The sequence below is a fragment of the Carcharodon carcharias genome, chromosome 7 (assembly GCF_017639515.1).
Source record: "Carcharodon carcharias isolate sCarCar2 chromosome 7, sCarCar2.pri, whole genome shotgun sequence".
Lineage (NCBI taxonomy): Eukaryota > Metazoa > Chordata > Chondrichthyes > Lamniformes > Lamnidae > Carcharodon > Carcharodon carcharias.
In genome coordinates this window covers 146,288,765-146,304,662 of record NC_054473.1, presented here as the reverse complement: position 1 = coordinate 146,304,662, position 15,898 = coordinate 146,288,765, and the positions used below count along the sequence as shown (strand labels likewise).

General features: G+C 43.2%; 1 protein-coding gene across 2 annotated transcripts in view; it reads right to left on the bottom strand.

The window, feature by feature from the left end:
* itfg1 (integrin alpha FG-GAP repeat containing 1) overlaps positions 1-15,898 on the bottom strand; it is a 292,356-nt gene that overhangs the window by 214,791 nt on the left and 61,667 nt on the right. The window contains exons 6-7 of one of the 2 annotated variants that reach the window (XM_041192254.1): positions 15,114-15,208; positions 9,431-9,466 (exon numbers count right to left, since the gene is read on the bottom strand). In XM_041192254.1, the coding sequence (XP_041048188.1) occupies positions 9,431-9,466; positions 15,114-15,208 (131 nt within the window). The remainder of the gene's footprint in view (positions 1-9,430; positions 9,467-15,113; positions 15,209-15,898) is intronic. The other variant, XM_041192255.1, reaches the window with a different exon arrangement.

The window sequence follows — 15,898 nt, the reverse complement described above, 5'->3', positions numbered from 1 at the left end:
TTTTACAACATGAATCACAAGGTGTATCAGTACAGACAATGAAAGTTACAATCGTTGGCAGACATTCATTTTGAGCTGTACATCCGAGGGGCTCTTTACAGTTCCCAGCTCCTCGGTGCACTGTGGCAGAAAGGTCTGAGACAGTGACCCTTCCCCATTGTGCTTTTGCAGTGGCTGCCCCAAGCTTTAATGTGTCCCTCAGCACGTAGTCCTGGACCTTGGACTGTGCCAGTCTGCAACACTCGGTCAGGGACAACTCTTCACACTGGAAGACCAACAAGTTTCGGGCAGACCAAAGAGCGTCTTTTACCGAGTTGATGATCCTCCAGCTGCATTTGATGTTTGTCTCGGTGTGTGTGTCCCTGGGAACAGCCTGTAGAGCACAGAGTCCTGTGTCACAGAACTGCTCGGAATGAACCTCGACAGAAACCACTGCATCTCTCTCCAGACCTTCTTTGCAAAGGCACAATCTACAAGGAAGTGAACAACGGTCTCTTCTCCACCACAGCCACCTCGAGGGCAACGTGCAGAGGGGGTGAGACTCCTGGCGTGTAGGAAGGATCTGATGGGGAAGGGCCTTTCTCACCACCAGCCAAGCTAGGTCTTGGTGCTTGTTGGAAAGTTCTGGCAATGAGGCATTCTGCCAAATGACTTTGTTAGTCTGTTCAGGGAACCATCCCACAGGATCCACCCTCTCCTTTTCCCTCAGGGCCTTTAAGACGTTACATGCCGACCACTGCCTGATGGACTTGTGGTCAAAGGTGTTTCTCCGCATAAATTTTCCCATGAGGGAGAGGTGGTACGGCACGGTCCAACTACTTGGAGCGTTCCGCTATCACAATGATTTTGCAATTTGTATTTATTACAAGAACATTTGTGCATTGAAATCAGAAGTAATAAGCCCACTGAGACCTTTAGAGATTTTAAAAGCTAAATTAAAACATTTATTAGCAAAAGAAAATATTTCAATCACATACAGCGTGGCCAGACCCATCCTTCGTAACACTGGGGACAGGTAGAACCTCAGCATGTAGTGACACTTGGTGTTTGCATACTGAGGGTCTACGCACTGCTTGATGCAGCCACACACAAAGGTGGCCATCAGTATGAGGACGATGTTGGGCACATTTTTCCCCCCTTTATCTAGAGGCTTATACATCGTGTCCCTGCGGACACGATCCATTTTCAACCTCCAGATAAAGCGGAAGATGGCTCGGGTGATCGCCACCACACAGGAGTGTGGAATGGGTCAGACCCGCGCCACGTACAGCAACAGCGAAAGTGCCTCACACCTGATGACCAGGTTCTTACGTGCAATGGAGAGGGAGCATCGCTCCCACATGCCCAGTTTCCTTTTCACCATAGACACTCGCTCCTTCCAGTTTCTAACGCGTGCCCTGGTTCCTCCGAACCATATCCCCTGCACCTTCAGGCCGTCAGCCCTGACAGTGAAGGGGACAAAGGATCGGTCAGCCCAGTTCCCAAAGAACATAGCCTCGCTCTTCCCACGATTTACCTTGGCTCCCGAGGCCAGTTCAAACTGGTCGCAGATGTGGATCAGTCTGTGCACCGACAGGGGATCCGAGCAGAAGACAGCGACATCGTCCATGTACAGGGAGGCTTTGACCTGAGTGCCTCCACTGCCTGGGATCGTCACTCCTCTTATGCCCGGATCCTTCCTGATGGACTCAGCAAAGGGTTCTGTGCAACACACAAAAAGGACAGGGGAGAGAGGGCAGCCCTGCCTGACTCCAGATTTAATAGGAAAGCTATCTGATTCCCACCCATTGATAAGAGACTGCACTACTGATGTTAGTGTAGAGCAGTTGGATCCAATTGCGAATTCCCTCCCCAAACCCCATTTTGGAGAGCACATCCACCATGTAGGTGTGCGATATTCTGTCAAAGGCCTTCTCCTGATCCAGGCTGATGAGGCAGGTATCCACACCCCTGTCCTGTACATAGGCAATCGTATCCCTGAGCAGCGTGAGGCTGTCAGAGATCTTCCTGCCCGGCACAGTGCAGGTCTGGTCAGGGTGGATTACCAATTCCGGAGCGGACTCTGGAACGGAAGATGATCTTGGAGGCCTCCGAGGCAAAGAGCGAGGCTTGCTGGCTGTTCACCTCTTGGAGTTCCTCCTTGACATCGACCCCCATCGAATGCAGCCGGAGCAGATTCTGCATGTTTTTCTGGAGTCGGGACATTTCCCTCTGTTCCTTTCTAGCTTTCTGGGTGGCTTTGAGGATGAAAAACCTCTTGATGTTTCCCTTGATCACTTCCCACCAGTGTGTCAGTGACTCAAAGTGGGGTTTCATGGTTCTCCAACCTTTGTAATCCCTCTTGAGCTCCTCAATATTCTCTGGGATCAGCAGTTGCATGTTTAGCTTCCATGCCCCCCTGCCAACCCTCTGGTCTTCCTCTAAGTGACAGTCAGCCAGTAGGAGGCCGTGGTCAGAGAATAACACCGGCTTGATGTCAGTGGATCTGACTGCGAATGCACGGGACACAAACAGGAAGTCTATCCTGGAATGGACGGACCCATCAGGCCGCGACCAGGTGTATCTACGCTGCGCTCCGTCTGCAGGGTTGCTGAAGACGTCGTGCAGCTTGGCATCCTTTACTGTTTCCATCAGGGATCTGCTGTCGGCCCTGCTGGATCGTCCAGCCGCATCAATGATGCAGTTGAAGTCACCACCCAGAATGACCTGCCTGGAGGTTGCCAGCAGCAGTGGGAGCTGCTGAAAAACCTCCAGCCGCTCAACCCCTTGTGACGGGGCGTATACATTAATTAACCGGAGTGGAGCATTCTTGTACATTACGTCTGCTACGAGGAGGCGCCCGCTCACCACCTCTTTAACCTGGGAGATGGTGAAGCTGCCTCCCCGCAGCAGAATCCCCAGGCCGGAGGAATGAGAGTCGTTTCCTCCCGACCAGATCGATGGCCTATGGGACCACCATCGTGACCATTGCCTGTAGGAGCTGAGGTGTGGTATCGCACACTCCTGCAGAAACAACAGGTCAGCTTTGACCTTGGCAAGGTAGTCCAAGGTCGCAACACATCGCGTAGTAGATTTAATGCTACGCACATTTATGGATACAATCTTTAAACCCATTTTAAAGCATTTAGTCTCTTACCAAAACTGTTGTCTCTGAGAGTTCCAGACCTTTGGTCTGCTCCTTCATGCCCATAGTGTGTTCAAATTGCTTCACTTTGGATGGGCTGAGGAAACCGTCCTGAACCTCCCCATTGGCGGTGTTCTGCTTGGGTGGCATCTGGGGGTCCGTGCAGAGAGTGGGGTTTGAAACGTCCTCTGTTGGAGAAGCTTCTCCAATCCTCTCCCCCTCTGGGGCGTTGCTGCTCCCGGCTTCCCGGAGCTGGGGTGCGCTGAGCGCCTCACTGCTCCTATATTCCTGGGGCTGTGGTGCGCTGGCCTCTTCGGGTTGTGGGCAAAGATGGGGTGCGCTGGTCTCCTCATTGTCTCCAATGTTCTGGAGCTTGGGTGTCTCGTCCTCCAACTCCCTAGCGTTTTGCCACTTCTTCTGTCGGCGCCGCCCTGGCCCTTCTGCGTCCGAAGAGCTGCTACTCTTGTAATCCGAATCGGATGGGAGACGCCTCTTGCCTCTTGTCTGGGAAGTGGCTTGGTTTCTTTTTAGCCCCTTCTTCCTTTTGGCTCTCTTCACCAGCTGCCACTCCCCCTGCTGCTTCCTCCTCCTCCGTTGATTCGCTCTCTTGAGGAGTGGGAGATTCAGGGGGCAGTGCTGTTGATTGGCTGTCTGTTGCCCTAATCTTTTCCTCCACCTTATCTTTCTCTGTGTCTTCCTTTGTTCCGTTGTTCTCCCTGGGCGCCTTGGTGATTGGAGTGACACGAGGCATTTCTTCTGCTTCCCCCTCGTTGGCTTTGGCTGCCTGTGCATAAGTACAGCAACGTTTGGGGCAGGTCTTGTAGAGGTGACTTGCCTCGCCACACAGGTTGCAGCACCTAGCCTGTTTACAGTCTTTTGTCTGGTGCCCTTCCTGTTTGCAGTTCTTGCAGAGGACGGAGCTGCAGTTGGCCGCCACATGACCAGACTTGCCGCATGAGCAACAAAGTTTGGGTTGCCCAGCATAGACAAGGTAGCCACGGCTTCCCCCGATAGTGAATCTGGAAGGAGGGTGGAAGATGGCTCCCTTACCGTAGGTCTTGAGCGTGACTTTAACCTGGTGTTTACATGTCCAGATCCCCAAATCATCTCTAACCGCAGTGCAGCTCCCAACCTTATCGAAGTACCTGGTAAGGAAGGTGAGCACGTCAGCAACAGGGACGAAGGGGTTGTAAAGATGCACCGTCGCAACTCGGTCTCGTTGCAACGGCAGAGCAAAGAGCGGCTCCGCCGTCAGGATCTTCATTTCTGGCAGGTCTTTCTTCTCCTCAAACACCTTCAGGAGCTTGACACAAGCTGCCACTTGCTTGAACGTCACATCAAAAAATCCAGTGCTGGGGAAGTCCTGTAGGCAGTAGATCTCCGCAGCCTCGAAACCACATAGCTTGAGTAGGATCTTCTTGGTGAAAAAGGTCCGATCCATTACTGTTCCTTCCCATGCCCTTCACCATGACTCGGATGGTGTTAGGTACCCCATAGTAAGGAGTTCGACTGGTTATAGCCATTGCTCGTTGATCTTTCCCTGGCAGAAACGCGATCGAGGTCTCTCCCCTGCCAGGTAAGTATCTCAGCTGTACATCCAGTCTCTGACGATCTGGAGGCCAGAACATTTGGGCCATAATTTTTTGACATTACTGAACTAAAGTTGCAACTCATATAGGACTTGGTGTCAAACAAGCAGTTACGCAACATGATGCATGATGACAATGACGGAGATGCAGAAAAAAATAAACTATGATTGGTGTTTTTCTACATTTATGCTGTATCTTAAAGCTTTCTACTATCAATACAGAATAAATTAGAACAGCTTCCAATCTTCCTGTAGCGCTTATTCATGCGAACATGCATATATTATATTGCATAAAAACATAAATCCAGCCTTAACAACTCTTTCAATAAATTGCACAGTTGTTTATTTAGATTGCCTGCAGAAGTTCTGTTGAACAAGCTATGCATACAAGTGATAGATTGTGACTTTATTTCAATACAGCCTTGATGCTTTGAAACATTTGGAAATGCAGGTGATAAAAAAAGCACGAATTTAGAACACAACTGTCCTTGCTGGGAATTTATTTCACAGCTTGCACAATGATCCAAGCTTTGGTAATTTCTGCACTGTTTCATGGCTACAAATCCCAATGGAAACCTTGGCAGGCTTGCAATGTTAACAAAATGTTCAATCTTCTAACATTGTCTTTGGAGCCAATTTTCTTCCCAAAAGCCAATTAATACCAGTTTGGAGGAAAAGCGGAAACCAGCAATTTATCCTATAATATGGCCTTGCTACTAGTAAATTTTAATTACCTTCAATGTTAAAATGAAGTCTACAAATAATACACCAGTGTATTTCTACCCAAATAACAGTAATATTTTTAATTCCCTGAACATAAATCATATTACACTGTTAATGCCCTCAATCACGTCAAAATTATTTGAGTTAAGGAGTATACAGGGATGGGCAAAAGAATGCCTTTGAAACCATATGGAAGAATGTAACAGTTTCTGCCAATACAGGATTAAAGCTCCTTGGAAAAATTACTTATAAACCTATTTCTTTACATGTACCTTTCATAGAAATGTAAAATATGGTCAGAAAACCATCGTAAATCTGCCAAAGATATGGCTTGAAAAGAAGAAAATTATTTTCATTTGTTTTCTGATAATGTAGCCTCATAGCCATTGTTTTGCACTTTGAGTATTTGGGGGAACATAGATGAAGCTTTATTTGATCTTCAATTTTTCTGGAAAAGGATATTTGCCCACCAAAAGCAAACCACAGTCACTACTTCAATTGACATCCAATAATTAAACTCCCATAGCTCAACAAACAAAAACTCTATATATACCTACAGTTAACACAACAAAAGGTGATATACGGTTTTTCTTTTCACATAAACACAGAATTGTTACAGCACAGAGGGAGGCCATTCTGCCCATTGTGTCTGCACAGGCTCTCTGAATGAGCAAATCACCTAGTGTCAATCCCCTGCCTTCTCTCCATAACCCTGCATGTTCTTCTTTTGTCTAAAGCAGTCTAATTGCCTTTGGAATGCCTTGATTGAACCTACCTCCACTACACTCTCAGGCAGTGCTTTCCAGCACCCAACTGCTCACTGCATGAAAAAGTTATTCTTCGTGTTGCTTTTACTTCTTTCGCCAAATACTTTAAATCTGTGCTCACTCATTCTTGATCCTTTCACAAGTAGGAACAGTTTCTCCCCATCCACTTTGTCCTGCGCCCTCATGATTTTGGATACCTCTAATAAATCTCCTCTCCCCCTCTCTTCTCCAAGGAAAACAGTCCCAACTTCTCCAATCTACATAACTGAAGTTCCTTATCCCTGGAACCATTCTTGTGAATCTTTTCTGCATTCTCTCCAATGCCTTCACTTAATTTCTGAAGTGCAGCGCTCAGAACGTGATGCAATATTCCAGCTGAGGTGTGTCTTTTTACAAGTTCAACATAACCTCCTCACTCTTGTATTCAATGCCTACGACACAGCATGTTTTATTTACTGCTCTCTCAAGCTGTCCTGCCACATTCAATAACTTGTACACATATACACTCAGGTCCCTCTGCTCCTGTGCCCTTTCAGAGTTGCATCCTTTGTATTGTTTCTCCATGTTCTTCCGAACAAAATGAAACACTTCACATTTCTCTACATTGAGCTTAATCTGCCACTTGTCCCCAACATCCCACAAAATTGTCTATGTCCTTTGAAGTTCTACTTTACCTCCTCATAGTTCACAAAGTATTGTATCATCCACAAACTTTGAAAATGTGTATTGTACACTGTTACGACTGCAGCCAACGTTATTCACTGAGAAAGCCAAGTCCCAGAGGGAAACTTGTCTTACTGGTCATTATTTTGAAAATACAAAACAAAAGAAAAGTTGAGGGGAAAATTACTGATCCTAGAAGCACAGAATCCAAGTAGCACTTTTAGGATTTTATAGTTAAAAGATTAATAAGAAAAGAAAATTTAAACAGACAAGATTAAAATTACACAGTTGAAGCAGTCTGACAAAACATCCCCTCACCCTCCTCTACCCCCAAAAAAGTCCACTTGATCAGAACAGACAAGTAAGCTACTTGGTAATAGCTCCCTTATAGATTTTTAACCATAAAAATCCAGTAATACCATCCAAGGCAAAAGCTGCTGCTGCTTTAATAAAGTGCACCACACGACTTCTCACTCACTTCACTCTGCTGTGGAAATCTGAAGGAAGTTCAGAAACAGACGGCTTTCTGAAAACAAAGACTTATCTGGCTTGAAACTGGATGCCTGTTTCAAATTTCAACTTTTAATCATCACGGAGCTGGTCTCAGGATATCTCCATTGTCTTAAGCACCTCTTTGAATTCAGCTTTTCCAAAATATAAAAGTCTTTCATGTCTTCCTATTGCTTCCATTTTCAAGTCAGATACAATAACCTCCCATTGTTTACTTACAAAACCTTTTTAAGTTGTAGAAGTCCCTTTGAAATTTAGCAGCTAAAAAGTCAAGTCCTCACCCATCACCTAATGTAAATTTTAAAAGCAACTTATTTACTTGTAATTCAACTTCACCACAGTCTCTCATTACAAATGCATGCATCTAACACTTTACATTTCATCTCTTAGTTGCCAGAGACAAGCTGTCTCTATGAACCTGCCCCCAGTTTAATTAATCTCACAAGCAAACACGCAATTCCTAAAAGTATTAAAATAACATCCACCTTCACAACTCTAATGTCCAGGTCACTACTTCTTTATCCTCTCCCCATCTGCCCATAAGCAGAGGCTGTGGTATATTTAAAGGGGGATAGAAAAGAGGAATATTTACAACTATAGCATTAATATTAAAAGGGCCGCAGAAAAAAGTCCAAAGGGTGTTTCCTCCATGGCAGAGTTCAGTCCAGATAAGTTCCTAGTTGGAGACAGCAACACAAAAATCCTTGAGCTGAATGACACTGCAGTACAAGGGGCTTTCTGTGCTTAGACTGCTTGGCAGGTGGTGGTCAGAGACTTTTAAGATCAAACAGGTTTTGAGGAGTTGAGTGATGGTAGCCAACTGCTTGGTCAGTTGGGAGCTGCTGGAGCTCTTTCTGGTTGGTGTTAAAGCAGCAGTCCAAGTTGTGAGACTTGTAATATTAAATGCAATATTAAAATGATCCAAAAGGCTAGAAGCATGGGGTCATGTGACATGGCCCATTAATGAGTTAATTGCAGCCTCACAAGCAGTCGGTGCTCCTGGTAAAAATCGATTGTTTCCTTTAGAAATGAAATAGTGGCTGTTAACGCTTCTTCAGATATAATGACTTTCGGTGTCTTTGCTATTGTCTTTGCTATTGTCCCAGCTGGAGGACTCAGTTTGTCTGTTGGTCATCTAGTTTCGTCATTATAATGTGTCTTTACAAAGGGATGCTAGATTCCACAAGGATGGAAGTGAAACTTTTTTTTGCTCTGGTAGTATCCGTTGGAAACTTCCAGAACAGATGGCCAATGTGATTTGTGGCAGCTGTTTTGTGGTTCAGCAGAGGTCCATTTTAAAATATCAAAAAAGAACAGAGCTTTGATTTTGATACATACACTTCTGATTTCTTTTCAAGCCTTACAGAGCATTAATATACATCAGAAAAAGCAAGGGTCCCAACACTGGCTCCTGGGGAACTCCACTACAAACCTTCCTCCAGCTCAAAAAGGATCCATTAACCACTACTGTTTCCTGTCACTCAGCCAATTATGTATCCCTGGTGCTACTTTCCCTTTTATTCCACGAGCTATAACCATGCTCATAATTCTGTGTGGTGCTGTATCAAATAACTTTTGGTGGTTCATGTACACCACATCAACAGCATTGCCCTCATCAACCCTCTCTGTTACCTCTTCAAAAAACTCCAGCATGTTAGTTAAATGTATATTTCCTTAACAAATCTGTGCTGGCTTTGCTTAATTAACATGCATTTGTCCATGTAACTATCAATTTTGTCCCGAATTATTGTTTCTATAAAACTTTCCCCACCACCCAAGTTAAACCGACTGACCTGTATTGCTGGGCTTACCTTTACATTTTTTTGTGCACATTGGTGTAACATTTGCAAGTCTTCAGTTTTCTGGAACCACCATACCAAATCTAAGACAGACTGGAACATTATGGCTAGTGCCTCCACAATTTCCACTCTCACTTCCCTCAGTATCATTGGATGCATCTCATCTGGTCTTGGTGCTTTATCAACTTTTAAGTATAGACAGTCTATCTAATGCCTCATCCTCAGCAATTTTAAATCCTTCCAGTCTATTAATTACCTCTTCTTTCACCTTGGTCCAGGTAGCATCTTCTTCCTTGGTAAAGAAGATGCAAAATATTCATTTAATACCTGTTATCCTCTGTCTCCATGCATAAATCCCCTTTTTGGTCCCTAATCAGCCTTATACCTCCTTTTACTACCCTTTTACTAATTATACAGATGACTTTGGGGTTCCCCTTTACGTTAGTTGCTAGTCACGTTTCATACTCTCTCTTATTTGCTTTTTTACATCCCCTATGAAGCCTCTATACTCAGCCTGGTTCTCCATTGTATTATCCACTTGCCATCTGTCATAAGCACACTTTTCTTTCTCCATCTTGATACTTATCTCTTTTGTCATCTAGGGCGCTCTGGATTTCTTTACTCTACTTTTCTCTTTTGAGGCTGTATACCTTGAAATCTTCTTTTAAATCTCTTTCCTCCATCTGCTTATACACTATTTCTCTTCCGAAGGCAAAGGCTCATTTTGGTGGGGTAGGATTCTATGGGCACTGATCATATTTTGTGACACTTTGTAAGCGACCATTGTTACAATGCCCCTGCGGGGAACCATAAACCAAAATAACGAAACTTAATAAATGCACCGCCCCCCAAATGAAGGAATTACCAACCAGATTTCACTTTGTAACTTTTAGGATGCTTTAAATAAAAAGGTAAAATTCACTTAAAATAGTTGATACATCTTGCACAACCACAAGTATTCCCCTTTCAGCATGTATGGAATTACATAGCTACATAGTCCACAACATGTTGTTCTTTATTTACGCACGGGTGGTCAGCTGCTTTCACTCCCAGGTTTCATGGGTGCAACCATCATTAGTAAGGCACACTTCTATGAACCTTCTCTCCTTCATGTCACAACGGTCCTGATGGTGTAGTTTCCCAGAGTTGCTTTTCAACTGACCAACCAAAACCACCCTGGTTCACTGTTTGGTCACTTCTGGGAAAACACCCAAGTCTTTAGTGTATCTGAGCTACTCACATAGCTTTCCAGGTTGAGGCCTTTTCAGCCAGCTCGCACTGTATCTCCAAGAGCTCAGGTCTCCATTTCTGCCAAACAGAAAAACTGACCTCTTCCTCAGAGTGATTTGCTTCTTTGCCTCACAAGAATTCTGTGTTCCTGTTTCTTTCTGTCTGCTTTCTCTTTCACCTATGCACTGATTGCCTTCACAATCCAGCTCCTCAGCTTGTAGCTCTTCTTTGTGTATGCCAGCCACATGGCTTCTTTCTTAACTTTGCTCCTGTTGGTACTGTTTCCAGGTCAAAGGTCAGGAGGTCACATGGACCAGCATTCTTATTATCCAAGATAATTACAATTGATGCAAACTCTTTAAAATCCTTTTCAGGCATTCTCAAAAACAATTATGGATTCCACAGGCCTTTTTAAGAAATTATAAATTTTCCTTACTATACTGGTTCTAGGTCAAAGGTCGTCAAACAATTCTTTACTCAAGCGCTGGCAGTCAACTGCAGGGAAGCCAAACTTCACTCAACATTCACTTCCAGTGAGAATTAACCAGATAGTGTTCAAGAATTTTGCTGTTTTTCCCTTCCTAAAGTAGGGACACTGAGACCATGACTGTAGAAGCACTAATACATCTCACCCCAAGATCTAACTCAGCGAAATATTTTAAACAAGTAAAATAGAACACAAAAAAATCAGTGTCTAATCATTAAGTGTGGAATCAGCTTTTTCCACTTTACAATTGCTTGACTGTCAATAGTAACTGTGTTTTGAATATTAGAAGGGGTGTCAAATCTTGGCAGCATTTTTTGTGTTTAGTGCTAATTTGTGGCTGTGGGGCTATACCTCTGCACACTTGTAATACTAATATTGCAGCGAATGGACAACATGCTAATATATGCATGCTAACTTTGCAAATGATTTCTTTTTGGATAATTACATTTTTTAAGCATGGTTTCCTTTTTTAATTAAATAAAAACATTCACTATAATGTTAAGGCTCTGGCATATTCAACTTCTATGTCTAAGCTGACTCTTGAACATGCCAACCTAAACTCAACCACTCTGCCCAACTCAGCATTTCTATGCTGCTCAACTCCAATAACACCACCACATCCTCAACACCAACCTGATATGGTTTCTTTCCACCCAACTGATTCAAATTAGTGATGAAATGGTCAGGTTCCCTGATTGTCACCTTTAAATAAAGGGAGGTGCCAGTGCAGTGGTGAGTAGTGATTTAGGTGCAATAGATTGTGATGTGGAATCCGTTTGGGTGGAAATAAGGAATAGCAAGGGGAAGAAGTCATGGGTGGGAGTTGTCTATGGGCCCTGAAGGGTTGCCTCACTATAGGACAAAGTATAAATCGAGAAATAATGGAGGCATGTAAGGGCGCTACAATTGTCATGGGTGATTTTAATTTGCATATTGGTTGGACAAATCAGATTGGCAGGGGTCACATGGAAGGTGAATTTGTAGACTGCAACAGGGATTATTTCTCAGAGTAATACATTGCAGAACCTACCCAGGAACAGGGTATTTTAGATCTAGTAATGTCTAATGAGGTGGGATTAATAAGAGATATTGTAGTTAAAGACCCTCTAGGGGATAGCAATCACAACAGGTAGAACTTCAAATTCATTTTGAAAGTGAGCAACTCAGGCCTCAAACCAGTGTCCTCAACTTAAATAAGGCAATTACAGAGGTTGAAGAAAGAGTTGTTTAAAGCAGGCTGGGCAAACAGGCTAAGGGGAAACTCAGTGGATGAGTAGTAGCAGACATTTAAGCAGATATTTCACAACGCATAGCAAAAATTTATCCCGGTCAAAAAGAAGGATTCGATGAGAAGGATGAACCACCTGTGGTTAACAAAGGCGGTCAGGGAGAGTATCCAATCAAAAACTAATGCATACAAAGCAGGCAAAAACAAGTGGTAGGCCAGAGGATTGGAATTTTTTTTAGGAACCAGCAGCGGCTGACTAAAAAGCTAATAAAGAGGGTGAAAATTGATTATGAAAATATAAAAACATGAAATATAAAAACAAACTGCAAGAGGAAAAACTTTTTTTTAGCAAGAGGGTGGTGACGGTCTGGAATACGCTGCCTGGGAGGGTGGTGGAGGCGGGTTGTCTTACATCCTTTAAAAAGTACCTGGATGAGCAGTTGGCATGTCATAACATTCAAGGCTATGGGCTAAGTGCTGGTAAATGGGATTAAGTAGGTAGGTCAGGTGTTTCTCAAGTGTCAGTGCAGACTCGATGGATCAAAAGGCCTCTTCTGCACTTTGTGATTCTGTGAAGAGTTTCTACGGGTATTTAAGAAGAAACTGAGTGGCTAAAGTGAGTGAGACCCTTGGAGGATACGACTGGAGAATTGATAATGGGGAACAGGGAAATGGCAGATAATTTAAACCAATATTTTGCATTGGTCTTCATGGTGAAGGTCACTATAAACATCCCAAAGATATCAGATAAGCAAGGAACTAATGGGAGGAAAGAACTTGTAACAGTCTCTATCACAAGGGACAAAGTATTTGACAAACTAATGGGACTAAAGGCAGACAAAATTCCAGGACCTAATGGCCTGCATCCAAAGATTTTAAAGGAAGTGGCGGCAGATATAGTGGAAGCATTGGTCGAAATATTCCAGAACTCTCAGAATTCCAGGAGGATTGGAAAACCGCTAATATGACGCTCCTGTTCAAGGGAGGGAGACAAAAAGCAGGAAACTACTGGCCAGTCAGCCTAACATCTGTGGTTGGGAAAATGCTGGAGCCCATTATTAAGGAAGAAATAGCAGGACACTTAGAAGAGCTTAATGCGATCAAACGGAGTCAACATGGTTTTGTGAAAGGGAAATCATGTGTGACAAATTTGCTAGAGTTCTTTGAGGATAAAACAGGCCGAGTTGATAAAGGGGAACTGGCAGATGAAGTGTATTTGGATTTCCAGAAGGCATTCAATAAGGTGGCACATAAAAGGTTATTGCATAAGATAGGAGCTCACGGTACTGGGGGCAATGTATTAGCTTGGATTGAGGATTGGTTAACACGTGGAAGACAGAGTCAGGATTAATGGATCTTTTTGAGGTTAGAAAGATGTAACTAGTGGAGTACCACAAGGATCAGTCCTAGGACCTCAATTATTTACAATCAATATTAATGACTTGGAGGAGGGGGCAGAATGTAATGCATTCAACGATACAAAAACAGAGGATGGGAGGGCATGTTGTGATGAGGACTAAAGGAATCTGCTAGGGGATATAGATAAGTTGAGTGAGTGGGCAAAAACTTGGCAGATGGAGTTTAATGTAGGCAAGTGTGAGGTGCTGTAAATGTCTATGAATCTATAACCAACTTTGGTAGGAAGAATCAAAAGGCTGACTATTATTTAAATGGAGAGAGACTCCAAAAAAGTGCAGCACAGAGGGATCTGGGTGTTCTTGTGCATGAAACACAAAAAGTTAGCATGAAGGTGCAGCAAGTAATTAAGAAGGCAAATGGAATTTTGGCCTGTATTGCTAGGTGGTTGGAGATTGAAAATAGGGAAGTCATGTTACAACTGTACAGGGTGTTGGTGTGGCCGCACCTGGAGTACTGTGCACAAATTTGGTCTCCGTATTTAAGAAAGGATACAGGCATTGGAGGCAGTTCAAGAGATTCACTAAGCTGATTCCTGGGATAGAGCGGTTGAGTTATCAAAAATGGCTAAACAGGTTAGGCCTTTAGTCATTAGGGTTTAGAAGAATAAGAGGAAATGTACAAGATTCTGAGGGGGCTTGTTAGGGTAGACGTTGAGATGTTTCCATTATCGGGGGAATCTCGAACTAGGGGACATAGTTACAGAATAAGGAGACACTCGTTTAAAAGTGAGTTGCGAAGGAATTTCTTCTCCAGAGGGTAATGAATGTCTGGAATTCTCTACCCCAGAGAGTTGTGGAGGCTGGATCACAAAGTATTTAAAGAGCAGGTAGATAGATTTTTTAAATATCAGGGAGCTGAGGGATATGAGGAGCTGGCACGAAAGAGGAGTTGAGGCCTGGGGCAGATCAGCCATGATCTTATTGGGTAGTGGGGCAGGCTTAAGGGGCTGAATGGCCTACTCTTGATCCTATTTCTTATGTTCTTATAGCATCCAGTTCCAGCAGGGAACTTGAGTTAGGAATTATAACGTTTTGTAGAGATCTCAGAACACAAAATCTTGGGAGATCAATCCACCCCCACCCCTAAATAAACAAGATAATCCTTTTCTTCTGGGTAAAGATGCTTAATTGAACATATGGGTGGTTTTATTTGTAAGTGTGCACAGACATATTTATTTCTGAGTGTAAGATTCTATGCAGGTGTAAAACTATTTTGAGCAGAGATCCCCAGCTCCAATTTCCATCTTCTACCCCTTGGGGTGTTGGGGAGAGATGAAAGGAGTTATTATTGAAGACGAGGTTTTATATCTGCTGAAAGGAATTATAACGTTTTGTAGAGATCCCGACGAACAAGTTACAGGTATCCTAAAATAAATTCTATTGGAAAGAGCCTGATGTATTGAAGAAATGTGTTTACATTTGAAATGTTTCATACTGACTAACATTTCCTGTATCATTAAGCATCTCATTTAAATTCTAAACCATTAAACCCTTCTTTGCCACAAAATATTATACCGCTATCCCCAACTCTTACATTAATTCGGTTTTATTTATCTGCAGTATTCAGCAATCTTACCTGCAGTGAAGTCTTTATTCAGGTCAATGAAAGCATGGGAATGAGGTACGTACATTTGAATATCAGAATCCAAAGCAGAATACCAAGATTGATTTCTGAAAAAAAAAATCAGTGTTCAAAGTTATGACATAACTTCACCTGTCTCAAGGCATGTGTGAATCAGCAGTGAGAAAATAGAACAGAAAACTGATTAGGAACTTAAATAATAGCTTCTGTTTTCATTTCGGCTTTTCAATTCTGAGTTAATGAAAGAAGAGGCAAAATATTTATGGATTTTCCAAGAATATAGACTGTGCAATTCTCAGATTAATCATTTTGAAAGCACCTGAGGGACAATAGGAAATCAGCTGCTATGTTTAATATGATATACTCAATGCATTACAATAGATTTAGACTGTACTCAGAATCTAGGCTTCTAATATTCCTTGCTGGATCGCAAATGCTTGCGCAGTGGTAGTGGGAGGGGGAAAAGGGAGTAAAGCCAGCAACAATGACTTCCTGCCAGAAACATACTACCATGATGTGAGACCATTTGAGCAGCTAACCATTTTCCATGATCTTGGCCCACATGGGCTACCTGAAAATATTAAAGTCATTAAAGAAGCACGTGTAGGCATCAGGAGGAAGACAGAGTAGATTTAATGTGTAGCTTGGAATTCATAGTGATAGAACAGAACGTGCACTGATATGGTGTTCTTTATGAACGTTACTGCATTAGGGAAAGAATGAACTTGTGTTGATGTCTTCCTTTGGGTGATAATGCTCAATTAGGAGTAAAGAAAGCT